The sequence below is a fragment of the Erpetoichthys calabaricus genome, chromosome 14 (assembly GCF_900747795.2).
Source record: "Erpetoichthys calabaricus chromosome 14, fErpCal1.3, whole genome shotgun sequence".
Classification (NCBI taxonomy): domain Eukaryota; kingdom Metazoa; phylum Chordata; class Cladistia; order Polypteriformes; family Polypteridae; genus Erpetoichthys; species Erpetoichthys calabaricus.
Window position 1 is genome coordinate 24,149,480 of NC_041407.2, and position 18,926 is coordinate 24,168,405.

At 44.5% G+C, this 18,926-nt stretch overlaps 1 protein-coding gene across 6 annotated transcripts in view; it reads left to right on the forward strand.

Moving 5' to 3' along the window:
- rhbdl3 (rhomboid, veinlet-like 3 (Drosophila)) overlaps positions 1-18,926 on the forward strand; it is a 70,086-nt gene that overhangs the window by 16,273 nt on the left and 34,887 nt on the right. For 4 of the 6 annotated variants that reach the window (XM_051936297.1, XM_051936299.1, XM_051936298.1 and 1 more), the window contains 2 exons: positions 8,393-8,551; positions 10,209-10,433. In XM_051936297.1, the coding sequence (XP_051792257.1) occupies positions 8,393-8,551; positions 10,209-10,433 (384 nt within the window). Of the gene's footprint in view, positions 1-7,104; positions 8,127-8,392; positions 8,552-10,208; positions 10,434-18,926 lie in introns of those variants that run through there. The other 2 variants (XM_051936300.1, XM_028818873.2) reach the window with 2 other exon arrangements.

Consider the following 18,926-nt stretch of genomic DNA (forward strand, 5'->3'; position numbering starts at 1 on the left):
AATTTATTAAAAATAAATTCAGACCCATTACTCAGTAGTTAGTTGTGGCAGTGATTCCATCCTGCAGTCTTCTTGCATATGACGCAACAAGCTTTGCACACTTGGATTTGGGGATCTTCTGTCATTCTTCTCAGCAGATCTTCTGAAGCTCTGTCTAGTTTGGATGGAGACCACTGGAAGAGAGCTAATTTCAGGTCTCTCCAGAGAAGTTTGCTTGGGTTCTGGCTGAACGACTGAAGGACATTCCCAGAGTTGTCCCCAAACCACTCCTGTGTTGTCTTTGCTTCATGCCTAGTTTCATTGTCTTGTTGGAAGGTGAACCTTGGACCCAGTCTGAGGTCCCTCAGGAGTAGGTTTTCATTAGGGATATCTCTGTACTTTGGTCCGTTTCAGCTTTCCCTCAACCCTGACTAGTCTCCTAGTTCCCAACCCTGTACCATGATTCTGCCACCACCATGCTTCATTGTTGGAATGGTATTGTGCAGGTGATGAGTGCTGTCTGATTTCCTCCAGATGTGATGCCAAACAGTTCAATCTTGATTTCATCAGACCAGGGAATCTTGTTTGTCACAGTCTGAGAGTCCTTTAGATGCCTTTTTTGCAAACTCCAGGCAGAATTTCATGTGTCGTCTGGCCACTCTGCTATAAAGCCCAGATTGGTGAACTGTGGTAGTGATGGTTGCCCTTCTGGAAGTTTCTCCGATCTCTACACAGATTCTCTGAAGCTCACCCAGAGTAACCATCAGGTTTTTGGTCATCTCTCTTTCCAAGACCCTTCTTCCTCCATTGCTCAGTTTGGCCAGACAAACAAATCCAGGAAGAGTTGTGGATGTTCCAAACTTATTCTGTTTAAGAATTATAAAGTCAGCTGTGCTTTTGGGAATCTTCAATGCTGTAGACATTTTGCTGCATTCTTCCCCAGACCTGCGTCTCGACACCATCCTGTCTCTAAGCTCTGCAGGCAATTCCTTTGACCTCATGGCTTAGTTTTTTGCTCAACTGTGGGACCTTCTATAGAGAGGTGGGTGCCTGTTCTAATCGGTCCAATCAAATGACTTGACCACAGGGGGACTCCAAATAAGGTATAGCAACCTCTCAACCAAGATCTTGTGATACCCAGGCGCGTACAGCTACCCCAACCCCGACACAGGCAGGCAGGACACTAATTCTAGTTCACACAGCACATGATTTATTTACACAGTTGCCTTCCACAGCATACAAGGCAAGCACGGTGTTTTTGCTGTTGCCTTCAGTCCTCCCTACAGGCTTTGTCTTCTTCCTCGCGACTCTGGCAGATGACTTCTGGCGACTGGCCCCTTTTTATAGGGCACCCAGAAGGACTCCAGGTGCCCAACGAGCTTGTTCCAGTAGCACTTCCAGGTGTGGCGGAAATGTGCCAAATAGGGCCCTGAAAACATCCATGCGCCTCCTGTTGGTGGCCATGGGCTTCAACAGGGTTGAGCTTCTATGCTCATGACTCGTGGCCCCGCTGGAAATCAAGGAGACTGTCCTTTGTTGCTCCGGGGAAGAAACTGTCTTGGAAATACTCTCCACCCTGGTCCTTACATAGTCAGGGCGTCCTGGCTGTCCACCACAATCTACATATTGGGAGGCACCTGAGCCAAATTTCAAGTGTCATTGCAATATGTGAATGTGAGTTTTCAGTTTTTTATTTTTAATAAAATGCCAAAATTCCTAAAATCCCATTGTCGTTTTAACACTCTGGGGTAGAGAGTATTGCTTGATGAGTTAAAAAATGAATTTAAACGCAACATAACAAAAGTGACGGGCCCTGAATCCTTTCTGAAGGCGCTGTGTGTGTGTTGTGTGTAACGACAGCCCAGGGCGGCAGCAGTTTAAGTAGGATGGAACCGGGCGATCCATCCATCTATTATCCAACCCACTATATCCTAACTACAGGGTCACGGGGGTCTGCTGGAGCCAATCCCAGCCAACACAGGGCACAAGGCAGGAAACAAACCCTGGGCAGGGTCCCAGCCCACCGCAGGGCGCACACCCACACACCAAGCACACACTAGGGACAATTTAGAATCGCCAATCCATCTAACCTGCATGTCTTTGGACTGTGGGAGGAAACCGGAGCACCAGGAGGAAACCCATGCAGGCACGAGGAGAACATGCAAACCCAGGTCTGCCCTAACTGCGAGGCAGCAGCGCTACCACCGTGCCACCCGAGCCGAGAGATGAGACCATAATAGTAATGATGAGCCAAGGTCAAAACCGGAAGGATGAGAATCAAATAAAATGGTGGCCAGGACGTGAGACAAAATCGTAAATCGAGAGAGTCAAAACCCAGAGTGTTTCACATAGCCTAAGCCAAAACGCAAGATGTAAATCAAAGTTGAAGAAGAGAAAATAGCACAAAGCCAGAGTAACAGCAAATCTGCTAGAGTTTTAAGATTTGAATTAATCACAAACTCGGATGGTGAAGGAGTTTATGACGCTGACCTTTATACTGTCGCAGTAATTACGTTACGTCTTGCCTAGCAACAGCCTGGCCACCCGGCAATAACAACAGCAAACAGCGTCGATAATCAACACAAAATGGCGGCTCGGGAAAACGTATTTCAAAATGAACAATGTCAAAAATATGTGAAATGAAATGAAATTCAATTTCCATTAAATTCCTATGACCTCCAAATCCCTCAAAATGCTACCTCCATTATTTTAAGGAGCTGTACGATAAGCACTGTGAAATAAATAAATGAATAAAAATAAAAGACCAGGTCATTATGATATTTTTGACATGCTGATCTTGAGGAAAAATGTAACCAGGAGATGGTTACGTGAAACCAAAAATCAAAGGAAGACAAGCAAGAAGGCCACCAAAACACGAGGACAAAGTGGCATTCAAATGAGATCAAAAGACGAGAAACGAGACCTGACACTACGGTGAGTTGACACTACCTTTGCTAGCATTCAAGTTCAAGGAGTGTTACTCGACTGAGGGGTGATTTGTCATGTGAATGCCACTATATTTAATAGCGTTCCCATGATGCAATGGACAGAATGGTCACAGGCACACAATGCATACAACTGCATTGCATAAACAATACAATACAATACAATACAATACAATTTCAATGAAACAAAACAGGAATAAAACATTTTTCAATATGCTACGAGATTTATTAATTAATTACATTTGTGCAGCATTTTTCTAACGTACTTTACACATACATTGGGGAAACACTTCAACCAACCAGCAGTGTGTATCAGGATGATGCAATGGCAGCCATTCTTGTACCAGTGTGCTCACCTCTCTCATTGGCTATTAGGTGGTGAAGGGGTGAGAGGGAAGGAGGGAATTAGCCAATAAGGGACAGGGGATGATTAAGGGGACAGAATTTAGCCAGGACATTGGAGTACACCCTGCTCTTTTTGAAAGATGCCCAGGGATCTTTTATGACCACAGAGAGTCAGCACTTCAGTTTTACATCTCATCCAAAGGACGGCATCATTTTTACAGCCCAGTGTCTCCGTCACTGCATTGGGATCCACACACAGACCACAGGGTGAGCGCCGCGTGCTGGCCTCACCAACACCTCTTCCAGTAGAAACCCAAGCTTTTCCTAGATAGCCTACCATTCAAGTAATGACCGGGCCTGAACATGCTTAGCTATAAGTGGATGACCTGTTCTGAAGTGCAGGTTGTATGGATGCTGGCTGTGATCAAACCATTGGAAAGGTGGATTGTGAAATCTGCCAGAAAAAGAAAAAGTCGAAGCCAGAGATTGGTCCTGTCATTTGCTGCTATCAAAATACTATACAAACAAGTGTAGTAAGAATCACAAACCAGGGAATCTAAAGCACAAGAACTAAACATACTCGCACATACAATTTTTTGAGGAAATCAATAAACGCGGAATATGATGTGTCTGATGCGCCGCTGTGTATATCATCATGTTACTTGTGTTAATTTTGGTATTTTCAGAGATGCACTCCATAGAAACCAAATACCGTGTCTTAATGCTGGGGTTGAGTCTTTGGGAATTATTGTGAGTGAAGTAAAAGACGGCGGCACGGTGGCGCAGTGGGTAGCACTGCTGCCTCGCAGTTGGGAGACCTGGGCACCTGGGTTCGCTTCCCGGGTCCTCCCTGCGTGGAGTTTGCATGTTCTCCCCGTGTCTGCGTGGGTTTCCTCCGGGCGCTCCGGTTTCCTCCCACAGTCCAAAGACATGCAGGTTAGGTGGATTGGTGATTCTAAATTGGCCCTAGTGTGTGCTTGGTGTGTTTGTGTGTGTCCTGCGATGGGTTGGCACCCTGCCCGGGATTGGTTCCTGCCTTGTGCCCTGTGTTGGCTGGGATTGGCTCCAGCAGACCCCCGTGACCCTGTGTTTGGATTCAGCGGGTTAGAAAATGGATGGATGGATGGAAGTAAAAGACCGGGAAATAAGAAACAGGAAAAATTGGTGCTGAGGTCAAAACCAGAAGATCAAAACCTGGTGCTACGCTTGCTGTCAGAAAGGATTTTCATTTGTCGTTTATCCAACTGAAGGCCTGTTTGTACTCGGGCGCAGACAGCTGTAGATGTGGTCACACAGAGAGGATACCCACCCTGGTCTGTCTGGTTGCAGTTTCCCCCAGGGTTTCTCGTTTCTTTGCCTTTACATATCGATCTCGCAGATATTCCCATTTCGCCTACACAGACTTTCATCTTTGCTCAGGGTTTGGCCGATTTGTTGCCATGAATTTGCACACATTTAGATATCTCTGTGTGCTTGTAATTTTGGAAAGTATTGGTGCAGGTAGCCACGAATCACTGCACACAAGCGTTCCTCAGATGAGCCCATGTTTTCTTGTTGATTGGCACGGACCACACGGTCACAATGATCTGGAGGCACATGGTTGCCGATGCAAGGGTCAGCACACCATGACGGCTGTTGTTATTTAGGTCACTCGCACCCTAGTGGACCGTCACAGTGACATGGACGTTCTAAGCATAAAGGGGCCTTGACGAGTAACTTTGACTGGAGCTGTTGCCATATTTTTACCATCATTTCGTAAGAAACGTGACAGCCCCAGTCACTGTCTTGTTGGGAATACAAATTAAAAACAGCATTAATTGTGCTATTAGACATAAAACAACACTCAAAACTGTAACAGAAGTGGCATAATTTTTATTACTAAGTAAAAAGAACAATAACAGAAGGGTGGCATGGGAGTGCAGTGGTAGCCCTGCTGCCGTGCAGTAAGCAGACCAGGGGTCACATCCCAGGTGCTCCCTGTGTGGAGTCTGCATGTTCTCCCCGTGTCTGCTTTGGTTTCCTTCCACTATCCAAAGACCCTCAGGTTATTTTTATTTTAGGTAAATTGCAATTATTAAATTGGCCCTATAGTGTGTGTGGGTGTGGATTTGCTGTCCAGGGTTTGTCCCTGCCTTGTGCCCTGTGCTAGCGGGGATGGGCTACAACCCCACCCGTGTCCTCGGTTTGGATTAATCGGGTTAGAAAATGACATGGCAACAACAACAGAAGCTGATCAGGTCTGCAGAATCAAAACACAACCTCAAAAAACAGATTCTGCATTGCACAAAACTAGAAAATAACCCAAAATAACCCAGCTCTATCTCACTAGCAAACCTACTGCTTCCTTTCCACCCTCCTCACTTATTGATTACATAACAGAAATCAAATCCTGGTTTTCTTCAAATTTTCTTACATTAAATAGTGACAAAACTGAGGTTCTCTTCATTGGTACAAAATGAACATTATCCAAAACTGATCAGTTTTCCTTTGTTATTGATAATTCCTCTGTTTCCCCTTCCCCACAGGTGTCATCCATGACAGTACTTTATCCTTTCAGTCCCACATCAATAACATCTCCCGGTCTGCATATTTCCACTTGCGTAACATTAATCGTATTCGCCCCACACCACTGCTCTCCTTGTTCATAGCCTTCTCACTTCTCGTCTGGATTATTGCAATTCCCTTTTCTTTGGTCTTTCTCTCAAATCTCTTTATAAGCTTCAACTGGTCCAGAATTCAGCTGCCTGTGTCATTACTAGAGCCCCCTCTACTCACCATACCACTCCCGTCTTGCAGCAGCTTCATTGGCTTCCAGTTCAGTTCCGAATTCAATTCAAAATTCTTCTGTTAACGTTTAAGGCTCTCCACAACCTCGCCCCTCCATATCTGTCCGACCTCCTCCATGTTGCCATTCCCTCCCGTACCCTTAGATCCTCTTCCTCTATTCACTTGACTGTCCCCTTCGTCCGTCTTACCACCATTCAGTTGCTCTGCTCCCCAGCTCTGGCACTCACTACCATCTGAGCTTAGAAATATTGAATCATTTTCACTTTTCAAATCTAAACTTAAAACTCATTTGTTTAAGACTGCTTTTTCTCTTTGATTACAATTGCTCTGTCTGATTTTAATTTTTGTATTTTAGTTTTGTTTATAATCTGTGTTTTATCTATTGTTCGGTGTCCTTGAGTGTTTAGAAAGGCGCCTACAAATAAATAAAATGTATTATTATTATTTTTAAAATGCCTTACAGTAAAGACCAGGGCTCACGTCCTGTTGGCATGTTTCCTCCCACAGTCCAAAGACATGCCGGTTGGGTGGATTACTGATGCTAAGTTGGCCCTAGTGTGTGTGTGTGTGTGTGTGTGTGTGTGTGTGTGTGTGTGTGTGTCCAGCCTGTCCAGGGATCGTACCTTCCTTGTGCCCGGTGCTTGCTGGGATAGGCTCCAGCCCCACCCCCCGTGACCCTGCTTGGGATTAAGCAGGCTTATAAAATGGCATGGTATGGTGTAACCCAACAGTCTAAAATGTGTTAATGGCTGCAATAGGGTAGTCAAACTAACCCTGGCACCAGAGATCAGCGCTGTGCTGCATGTTGATTAGAATGTCACTCCACTGTATTCGAGTGTAAAGGTGACAATAGTGACCTATAAACCCTTCCTCACACATTGTAGCCTTTTGGAAGCTGCCGTTACTCCTCTCAGACTGATGTGCCCCCCGTAACGGTGAACCCACCTTATTTTCATATCACCCAGCCTTTGAACTCTAGCTCATGTGGGGTTGATGCCCGTCTCTTTCCCTTCCGGCCCTACCTCTTGTTTGCAGCATAAAGGTTACAGCAAAGACACCATGGTCACTTACTGTTAAATACGACCAGAGTGCTCATTGGAGAGTAAGGCTGTCCTGCCACAAATGAGTGACATTGTGTTGAATGACATGGCATTGCCACGTTGCCTTTACCTTGAGTTTTAAGGCTGGTGGTAAATCGATCCCCTATTTGTCTGGTAAACAGCGGCACAGCAGGGTCCCTGTAAGCTCTTTTTCCGCTAGCACCTCTTAATGTGCCGGTCTGGCTCCTTACAGATGTCATCAGAACAGAAAGGCTGAGTGGTTCAGGTGGGCATGAGAGGCAGCACACCAGCTTCTGCCCAGCTTTCTGCCAGTTATTTTTCTTATACCCCAGGAGTCTTTCACCCTGACAGGGTGGCTAATTTTTGCCAAAAGGTGAGACTGACTAGACGACCTGTGGTGCTAACAGATTGTGACCTCTTTATCTGCCCTCCATTCCTCAGCCTGCTGAGCTCCATTACTCTTTCTCTAATCAGATGCCCATTCATCTGCTGCTGACCTCCATGCTCAAGGATTGTGAGGGTCAGGGCCGAATTCTCTTTTGTTTTAAGTTAAATCTTGTTTGTGTTCATGGAGCCGTTAGTATATTGCATTGTGCTGGGAAAATTTGCATAATGCAAACAAGTGGGGGGCACGGCACAGATGCCCGGTCTCTACTTAATACCAGTGAGAGAGAGCGTAAACTACTAAAACACCCCCGCCAACCTTGGGAAGATTAAGTAATTAGAGGGCGGGGCCCAAATCGCCGTTAGTGCCCCTTTGTCCCATACACTTAGCCTGTTGACTGGAACATGTTCATCGATGTATGAAAGGGGCGGGTAGAACGAGGGAGGGACGCCAATGCTAGAAATCCAACAGTAGGGTGAGACTCGCTTGGAGTCGCTGAGGGCAGAGCTCCGACTGAACGAACCAAGTGCCAGGGAGGCAGATGGGCATGCAGCAGGCACTATGATCAGACTTGGAGGTACCATGCTGGCCAGAGAGAAGATGGTGGCATTGTTGCGGGAGGAGGTGGGCGCAAAGCTTAGCAAAGTTGGCGAGGGAGGGGTGGGGATTTGAATCTCCGCTGCACTCTTAGCGCTTGCGTGCTTTCGGGTTTCCACCACACTACACATTTGCTGGAGTTGCAGTCTTGTGAGACTGGCACATCTCTCAAGTCTGTCTCCTTTGTTTTTTTTTTCTGATTGCTGTGTCTGAAGTGTGGGCAAACAGGTGGGCAATGCGTGAAGATGAACTACAGAACTGTCATTCATTATGTTTTATGTCTCCTCCGCCAGTTTGACCCTGACAACTCTGGCTATATCAGTACGGAGAAGTTCCGCTCCCTCCTGAGAACCCATGCGTCCGAGCTGGACCCGCACAAGCTTGAGGTGCTGCTGGCGTTGGCCGACAACAATGCCGATGGGAAGATCTGCTACCAGGACTTTGTCAATCTGGTCAGTCAGTGCAGCATGGCTATCTGTTATGTGTGCGAGCGTGTGTGTATATGCATGCATGTCTGGGAGAGTATCATGGTGCTCCATCTGGCTGAATGATATCGACGACGTGCTTACTGTGTTGCACTGCCAAGTGTGGACCCACACTGGATGCATGTGAGTGTCACCCGTGAGACTTAGTTACATGTTTAATAATAATTCTTTATAATTATATAGCGCTTTTCTCACTATTCAAAGCGCTCTCCACGCAGGGTGAGATACAAACTCAGGATCTTCATACTGCGAGGCAGCAGTGCCCCCCACTGTGCCACCTAACATTTTAGCCCCCAAATGCCCTGAAATGGATCAGATGGGTTCAAACATGGACGTGATCACCAGGCAGGACCTTCCTTCACTGTAAATGGTTAATTTTTTTACAGCACAGGATGCTTGTTGGGTGGCAGGGGTTGGTTCATGGTGTGCAGAATCCAGCTGCATTCTTGCGGCCTGATTTATGCTGGCATAGGAACCCGTTGACAGGCATTCAGTAGGCAGGAGGTGCCAGGGCAGATGGTGCTGGCACACACATTCTGTTCACACCTCAGGTGGTTTGGCTGTTCTGTTTCTGGCTAAAGCCTTACAACCTCCACGGTCATCTGAGGAAGAGGCCGTCACTGCTGCTAATTGCTTAACGCTTTGTTACAAGAAAGGCCGCGGGGATTTACATTTTTTGGGGGTTTTTTTTCTTCCTACCCTCCCATTACCGAGATCAGCCGGCTGCCCTCCCTGGAATCCACTTCCAGCCATGACTGCAGACAGGATAATCCTGGGATTCCTTTCTTCCGTCACCTGGAAACTTGGGGGGGATTTGTGAGTGGAGCACAGAAAGGGGCTGCACTGTCTTTCAGGACCACCGGCGCCTGCGTCTACATATCCATACTGAACTCGCGAATCTAAATTTGCACGGTCAATGTCACACTCCGGCTAAGCCAAAGGGTTCCATCGTCATCCTTGGTTAAAGGTCATCTCAGTCTGACCGCACTCCTCCTCCATCGTGACCTGGAGCCTGGCCACTGCCTGTCCGTGATGGACAGTTCTGCAGTACACACAGGGTTTAGGGAAACAGAGAAATGTCTGCTTGAAGTCACAATCGACTTCTCCTCTGTATTGTGCTGTGAACGGTTCTCCTGAGCTCGTTTTGATCTTTTTGAAACAACCCAAGTAAAGATGAGCTGCTTGAAGACCTTAGTGTGCCTCAGCCAGGCTAAAATGCTGGTTGCTAAGCACAGCCTGAGGATTGCTTGGCGGCTCCCAGCGCCCCCTCCATGGCGCTCTCTCTATGGCCGTAACCGCCGAGCAGATGTCTTCAGATCAGCCGCTCATTACAATACAGACGGGCGGCTCAAGTGATTTGAAAAGCTGTCTTCCAATGTACCAAAGCATCCCTGACTGGGCTTTTATTTTACTTTGACAAAACCATGGAAAAAAAAAAAACAAAAAGCAGTTTAACAAATGTAGTAAAGGCTGTGTTTGTGTTGGGATGCAGGCAGGCAGAATAAAAAAAAAACAAAACAAGCAGCTCACATCAATGGATAGCCCTGCGAGGCGGTCAGGCACTTTTGACAAGAGAGGAACTGCTTCAGCTCAAACATCTGACACTGATTTCTTTATTCTGCAGATGAGTAACAAGCGGTCAAACAGCTTCCGCCGAGCAATTCTTCAGGGAAGTCGGAAACTGAAAGGTACCCCTCTGCTAGAGGAGCCCGGCCTTAATGCTTCCCAGAGGCTCATTCGTCATGTGGCGTACGAGACTCTGCCCAGAGAGATCGACCGCAAGTGGTACTACGACAGCTACACCTGTTGGCCACCGCCGTGCTTCATGATCACCGTGACAATTGTGGAGGCAAGTGGGTGTTTGTACCATGCGTAGCTACTTGGGGAGGGGGGCTGGGTTGGGGGCAAGTTTCAGTGTGATTGTATCTGGCAGGCAGACCCCTGCAGAGGGTCACCAAAGGAAGGTCAAGGAAACAAAGATGGATGCTAGATACTGTAGATAGATAGATAGATAGATAGATAGATAGATAGATAGATAGATAGATAGATAGATAGATAGATAGATAGATAGATGCTTTATTAAACCCAAGGGGAAATTCACATACTCCAGCAGCAGCATGCTGATAAAAACAATATTAAATTAAAGAGTGATAACAATGCAGGTATAATAGACAGTAACTTTGTATAATGTTAACATTTACCCAAGTGTGGAATTGAAGAGTCGCATAGTGTGGGGGAGGAACGATCTCCTCAGTCTGTCAGTAGAGCAGGACGGTGACATCAGTCTGTCACTGAAGCTGCTCCTCTGTCAGGAGATGACACTGTTTAGTGGATGCAGTGGATTCTCCATGATTGACAGGAGTCTGCTCAGTGCCCGTCGCTCTGCCACGGATGTCAAACTGTTCAGCTCTGTGCCTACAATAGAGCCTGCCTTCCTCACCAGTTTGTCCAGGCGTGAGGCGTCCCTCTTCTTTATGCTGCCTCCCCAGCACACCACCGCGTAGAAGACTTTGACTTTGCTGTTGACTAGCCCGCGGCTTCACCCGCGTATTAGTGAAACAGGACAGTGTGGAGGGTCCTGCCCAGCTCTCTATTCCTGACGTCACTCTTCTCCGTTCCCTCGGCCCACAGCCTCTGTCTCAGATTAGCGCGAATCTATCGCTCCTGCAAAAGAACTATGATTCTTAGCGCAATGAGAGAAGTCACAAAATCAACCGGAATGTTCAAGCAAATTCTAGAAAAAACCCGATGTAAATCTGTTAAGGAGTTCTCTCGTTCTTAACTAAGCAGAGTTAAGGTTATGCCCCGAGGCAGATGCGCAAGTAAGGAGGGCCCTGCCCCCCTCCCCGCAGCTTAATGAGTCTCTCTAGAATTCGCGCGAATAAATCAAGCGATGAGAAAGTTCCTACTATAGAGCCTGCCTTCCTCACCAGTTTGTCCAGGTGTGACAAAGGCGTCCCTTTTCTTTATGCTGCCTCCCCAGCACACCACCGCGTAGAAGAGGGTGCTTGCCACAACCGTCTGCTAGGGGTAATAGGATCAGAATATATGTGGTGAGTTTGCAGGACATGGGATGTGCCGAGATCTGATACCTATAATGGAAAGGTCCAGGGTATTGGCACCTAGCAAGAATGACCCACACCATGATTCTAATATCTGGTAACCTCTTTGGCTTTTCAATGGTGTACTACCTTGAATGAAATGGTAGTGAGTGCCAGATAACAAAGATATCGTTTTTTAGCAAATTAGAATACAATAGAAAGAATGCAAAGCCATAATCCTAAAAGAAAACCTAACTTCTCCTGTTGGACCTGGCTTAACACCGGGACAGGCTCTGACTGAACAGATGGGAGTCACCAAGGTGTTACTTTTTGGCTAATCCCCAGAATCAGGGTGGACCTGGTCAGGGGGCTACAGTATCTCAAGACCATTGTATTCTGTCGCACTCACTCAGACTGGCTTGTCTGTCTTTTGAGTGGCATGGCCTCACCTTTCCAAAACTGGATATTTAGGGTGTGATCTGCTGTTTCCATGCCGTTTGTCTCTCACTAGTGCCCCAGACTATGTAATTCAATGAATCACATCAGGATCTATCCCAGGTCGCACATTTTGCACTCTGGTGACTGGTGGTGGTCAGCTGGGAACACGCGGCATTTGGATCACAAAAGGCTCACAGAAACAGTCCCATTAGTTAATAAAAAAAGTTCTAGGCCCATTTGTGAAAGGGCTAAGTGTAAGCACTGCAAAACAGAGCACGTCCTGGTAATGACAGTTGAGCTCTCTGTCACTTAGCCCCCAAATTTCTGCATAGCACCGCCACTTCACTCCACCAGTTTACAGTGCAAATCCTGCTGACTACTCCAAATGTTTTGTCATGGAATCACACCACAATCCATCCTAATTTAGGCATTTTCAATGAAGAACCTGTGACTTCTGGATTACTAAGGCCCTAAGAAGCAGTTCCTTTACAGCTTGAGGTGGTAGATGAACTTCTACATCCATGCATGCAGGGACTGCCTTTAAGCCCTGGAAAGCAGAGCGCTTCCTGGTAACATCAGCCGACCAATCTCACACCTAGCTACCACCTTTCTGTGTAGCACCCTCACTATACTCCACCCATACATGATGCAAATCCTGCCAACTATGCCAAGTATTTTGTAATGGAAAAATTCCACGATTTTTCCCATAGTGCACATCTTCCAGTGTCACTCGTGAAACCACATGTTCTGGAGTACAACGTGAGCTAACAGAAGAATTTCTATGCCCTTGTATACAGTATAAGGACTACCTGTAAAAACAAAGCGGAGAGACTTCTAGTATTGTCAGCTGAGCTCTCTCTGTCAGTCCCCACCTTTCTGCGCAGCCCTGCCACTATACTCCACCTGTCCACAGTGTAAATCCTGCCAGTAACGCCAAGTACAGTTATCACAGTGCAAAGTGTGCAATTTGGATAGATTATGGTGTGATTCCACGACAGAACACCTATACACAGACTAGGCTTACTATCCTGTTTATCTACAGTGGGGCTTGGAAGAGCTCCCCAGTTATCAATGTGGCATCATGTTTTTTAAGTATGGCCGCTTGTTTTGCCAATCCACTGGCATACCTGTTCTTCTGGCAACTTCTTACAGTTCCATAGAGGAAAAGAGCAAAAGACATGAGAGATGATTAGATCACATGATATGGGGTAAAGCTGAGGGACACTTCAGACATGAGCGGGATTGAGAAAAAAGTGCTGGATATTCACATTGAGACCCAGGGGCCTTGTTTAAGGAAATGAGGATGAGTGTTGGAATGATCTGTTTGTACAATAATGTGAAGGACAGTTATTTTTATAGAACTAGCATTTAAACATCGCATTTGAAAATATGACACCACACAACAATAAATGAGCATTTATCAAATGCAACGTGCACTTACACATTTCTGAGAATTTGGCATACACATACTGTAAAGACATGACTTTCAATTGCTGTGTCTGAGTGATTACGCTCCATGAGAACCAGGGTGCAAACAGGATTGGGGACGGACTTTAGATAGAATATGTAATTGTTGTCAGCATGCATGCAGGGAAAGAAAAACCTTTTATCAGATGGGGCAGGCAGCTTGGTGCTGGGTGGGATTTAAAAGAAGTATGATTGTGAGTACTGAAGCTTTTTATTTAACCTCGTTGGCGTTAAAAACGATTGTCTCTCAGGCTCAGAATTCTAAGTAAATATGGTTAACCCCGAATGTCTGTCTGGATTTAGCTAGTGTAAGAGCCATGTGTTAGTTAGTTAGGTTATGCTAAATTGATAGAAATGTTTTCTTAGCTACCGTATATACTCACGTATAAGTCGGGTCTTGAAACCTGAAAAATCGATCATAAAATCAGACCCCGACTTATACGCCCGTTCAAAAATGCGACACATTTTTTTTTACATCTTCTTGCCTCCTCCAATGTCGCATCAGTTTCTCAGACACATCGAACTTTGTTGCAGCAGCACAGTTACTAATTTCTTTCGCTGCTTCAATGACGTTTAATGTAAAACCAGCTTCATATTTTCTTCTGATCGAACGCTCCATCGTAGATAAGGGATGCTCTTACGATAAAGGTGTATGAGGGTGTGAGATGCAAAAAACACAAATCAGTGCAAACGTCGCTTCGGAATAGTTCGGGTATTACTGTGTGGTCACGTAGGTACAATAGAGAGAGAGAGAGAGAGGTTAGGAGCGCACGCTGATACAGCACATCGCAACACCCACATAGAAAACAAAAGGCTGTGTGCTCCGTGGTTACTCTCTCAGGTGAGTGTTAGCATATCATAATATCTTGGACCAATAGTGTGAGTTTTCCGCTTTGGACTTATACGACCGACATTATAAAATACCAGAAATTATACGATAAAATCAAGTCCCGACTTATCCGCGAGTATATATGGTATGTTAAAATGTTTGCCTATATATTAATGCATAGTCAGTGGAAGGTTCTATTATAACCCCCAAAATCTAAATTAAAAATTGAATATCCTAATTATTTCTCGTCTTTCTGACTACAGATTAGTTCATTTTATACCGCTGTTGGTAAGGCACTGAGGGCAAATGGTTTCAAACCGTACTGAATGTATTAAACACAGTGAATGTATTGAACGTATTGAGGTACTAAAGTGAAGACTTTGTACGTTTGCCATAGAAAAGTAACATCCTTTAAGTATAGAAAGTCTCTGAAGTTTAACAAGAGAAAGCTAAGATTGTAATGAAACAGAGAAGAATCTATTTTTCCCTTATTGCCTTTTATTCTGCGTGTGTAATATGTTTTTTGTGAATTTTTGTGATTTGTTCCTTTTTGAAATTTTCGCTAAACTTTTCAAACAAACTATTTGGACTGAGAAAATTGTTTTGTTATGCGTTTGACTCATGCTGGATTCCGCTTTGCCAACTCAGTAGCTGAGTGACTTTGGAAACCTAGAAAAGATGCAGTTACACCTTTTATAATCTGATGTTCCCTGTAACGACTGAATAACCCTCGGGACAGTATTCTGCGGCCGTATAGTGCATAAAAAAATCATTGTTGCAAAAAAATCATGAATATTTCTATTTGTTTTGTTTCTCCAAGGTAGCTCGTTAATATTCACGAGTGGGGTGGAGCCTTCAGCTAAAATGTTAGGCCTGTAAAGCCAGTTTTAGAACAAACTGAAACTGAACTGAGCGATAGTGATGACATTGTAAATTGGTCAGCAGATATTGACACTGACAGTGAAACAGATGCACATGGCACTGCAGTGACATACCTGGGGAATTCGGTCGTCTGATGGTTCACCGTGGTGCAAGTAGGTGCATGGCAAAAAGGCAAAATGATTACAATCAAGTAGAAAGACAAGAAGAACTTTAGCTCTGTCAGCACTGATCACAATGCAGCAACATCACAGTCAATGTTCGTGTCAGGGAAAATTTGGAAGTCACTAACCATTATGCTATGGTAGCCTACAGCAGTGCGTATCAGGCATGTTTTACTCTCTCCTGCACGAGCAACAGAAAAAATATTATAAGAACAGCGCGCAAAGTAGCACACTTCTACTGACCCGTAGGGCTATGTGCGGGTGACTGTTTCAAAACCTATCACTCGAATGTTGCGTACTAAATATGCACTGGTACAGCACTGGATGTTAGACATGCCTCTCCGACTGTATCTATGTGGACGTTTTTTAAATTTACAGGTTTCTGTTACACGTACTGTAATAACATTATTTCTTATTGATAAAAAAAAAAAAATTCTAAATTTTTGGCTTGTCTTTCCTGGCCTGAACAAAATGCTAAGAAGGTTCAACTCCACTTCTTGATCAAGTCCTAAATAAAGAGATAGAAGTGTGTGCGGGCTTTGACTTGCCTTTGTCATGTGCCAAAAAAGAAACTTAAAGTATCAGAGTTGATGTCCAGCAATCAATTAGTTTTAATCTTTATATAAAAGCCAAATACCACTGACTCACTCATCACAAAATCTCCCGAACCATGAGGAATTGGGACTTGAAATTTGGAATGTAGGTTACCCTAGGCCCATAGATGCTCGCTAAGAAACGATTTTAAAAATGTCATGGTCCAAACACGTTCTGTCTGTATGTCTGTCCGCTTTTCACAAGAGAATTACTTAACAGATTTAGATCTGGTTGTTTTCTATAATTTGCTTGAACTTTCCGGTTGATTTTGTGACTTCACTCATCGCGCTAAGTACCATAGTTCGCTTGCAGTACCGATGTATTTATGCAAATCCAACAGAGTGGCTGTGGGCCGAGAGCAGGGGGGCGGGGCCTTCCTCATTTCCTTGCCAGCCTCTGTTTGAGTTGGTCTACGTCTCGCCACATGTTGGAGTGCACCTCGCCTCCGCTTAGCTAGCAATACCTGTTTGTTCAGCAGACATTATCATCTACACATTGTTAAGGAGTAACGTTTGACGTTTTTGAGAGAGAAAGAGATCAGAGCTCCATGTGTTTTAGAGGGTAGCTGCTGATTGCCAGAGATATCACGGCCACACTTTCCTGTCAAAAGCTGAACACGATCAGATATAGTGCCAGCGTCTATTGATTTTTAAAGTTTGTCGTGTTTCATTACTATGCGGGCGAAGCCAACGGATACAGCTAGTTTAATATATTTGTCTGTCCTTGCCTGTGCCAGTATGGCTGTTTATATTTTCATCGTCAGACTAATTGCAGATAAGAGCATAACTGAGGTGTGCAAATTCAAAAATACAAGGAATGTTTTCAGTGTGTTGTAGTAGATAGATAGATAGATAGATAGATAGATAGATAGATAGATAGATAGATAGATAGATAGATAGATAGATAGATAGATAGATAGATAGATAGATAGATAGATAGATAGATACTTTATTAATCCCAAGGGGAAATTCACAAAAGTAGTCAGCTTATCTTTTTTTTTTCATGCAGAGTCGACATTCACGTTTTTTACTTAATTTCTAGGCAGATCGCTGTGTTTTTCCAGAATGAATTATGCTGCTGTTCACACACAGGCCTTACTCATAATGATTCACTTACACTGTAAATGCCTGTGTAACGCAGTCCAGCTTCTTGTGAGGACTCATCACTGTGTTTGCCAGGTCTTGCTAAACAGTGTGACAATTCCTCATTTTTTGATTTGCATTTCCCCAATCACAACCAACCCTAAACACGCATGGATCATACACCGATTACTGTCAGCATTAGTAGAAATCAAGTTCTTTAATCATGTATTCCAATTTTATTGTGGAAAAATAAACTTTTCATTCAGAAATAATATAAGTAGGTAGCAAAATGTTCAGGTCATCAAGAAATATGTTACCGTCACATTTTGATCCTGCTTAATCCATTTCAGCATTGCAGGAGATCAGGGTGCAAGGCAGGAATCAACCCCTGGACAGGGCGCCTGTCCATCATAGGGTCTGCTTGTATACCCTGTAAGAAAAAGCACAAGACAACCCGTAAGGCAAACCCCATATAATATAAAGAAAACATGGGTCTATAAATGCATTCAAAGTAAAGCAAAAACGTCATTGTAGACGTAACTCCCCAAAATAGACCACTCAAGATGGTGGAATTATGGTTCATAAGGACTTCCGACATGTGAGTTCAGGCAGGCGGACACCGGACGTGACATCAAACCTGTTAAAGCTGTCAGTCTTCTGGTCTGCAGAGGGATGAAGAGACGAGGTAGTAGACAACAGCGCCCTCTTATGTTCCGGCGGTCAATTGAGCCTTTAGACTGTCCCCAGTGTGCAGGCGTAGTGACAACCCATATCACACAGGGTCAGTTAAGTTAAGGCCTGCTACTGAAGCTGTGTGACCATGAGTAAGTCACTTCACCTGCCTGTGCTCCAATTGGACAAACAAAAGAAACATAACCAATTGCATCTCACAAGTTGGATTAAGGTGTCGGCTATATAAGCAAATGTAGATAGACAGCACTTTATTTGTTCCTAAGAAGGAAATTTAGCTATTCAAAGTAAGGAGATTGTGGGTACACTTCCCAGGTCCTGCCTGCGTGGAGAGCGCTTTGAGTAGTGAGAAAAGCGCTATATAAATGTAAAGAATTATTATTATTTTCAAGCTTAAGACATATTTTAAGAAGCAGCAACATCCCTCAGTTGCTGACCACAATGTCAGACCTGCAGTTCCCGAGACGCACATACTGAGGTCTGTCTGTAAGATAGTCCACTTTCCATGCCACCAGGTATGAATCTACTCCCATCTCTGTCAGCTTGTCCCTAAGGAGCAGAGGTTGGATGGCGTTGAAGGCGCTAGAGAACTCTAGAAACATAATTCTTACAGCACCATTGCCTCTGTCCAATTTTGGCTCATTGGCACCACATTGTTCTGCATTTAATTGTTTTACATACTCAATGCATACATTTCTGTTGTAATATTTGTATTTTGTACAAATCACATTTGGAGTACTAGGGTGTTGTACTGTCTTAGCCATTGTGGATGTAGTGAGAAGTCAAGCAGAATAACAGCTTATAAAGATTACAATATGCACGCTTTCGAGACAACTGAGGCCGCTTCCTCAAGCAAGATGTCAAAGCACATTGAAATTTTAAAATTTAACGTGCAACACATTGCCATTCTCTGGCATCTTCTTAAATGATGTTTTAAGAAAAATAATATTTCAGTATATGTTGTAAACATTTTTTTGTGATTTGCTTATATTGACAGTATAATGGGGTTAAAAATTCAACTTGAAATATGATAAATGCACATCTTATGGATCCCGGAACACGGGTGAGGTCTAAAGTCTGTGTGTTTGTCACACTTGTCACCTACAAGCAATCACAACCACCTATTAGAGATCCATTAATATTAAACAGGCCTGGTCC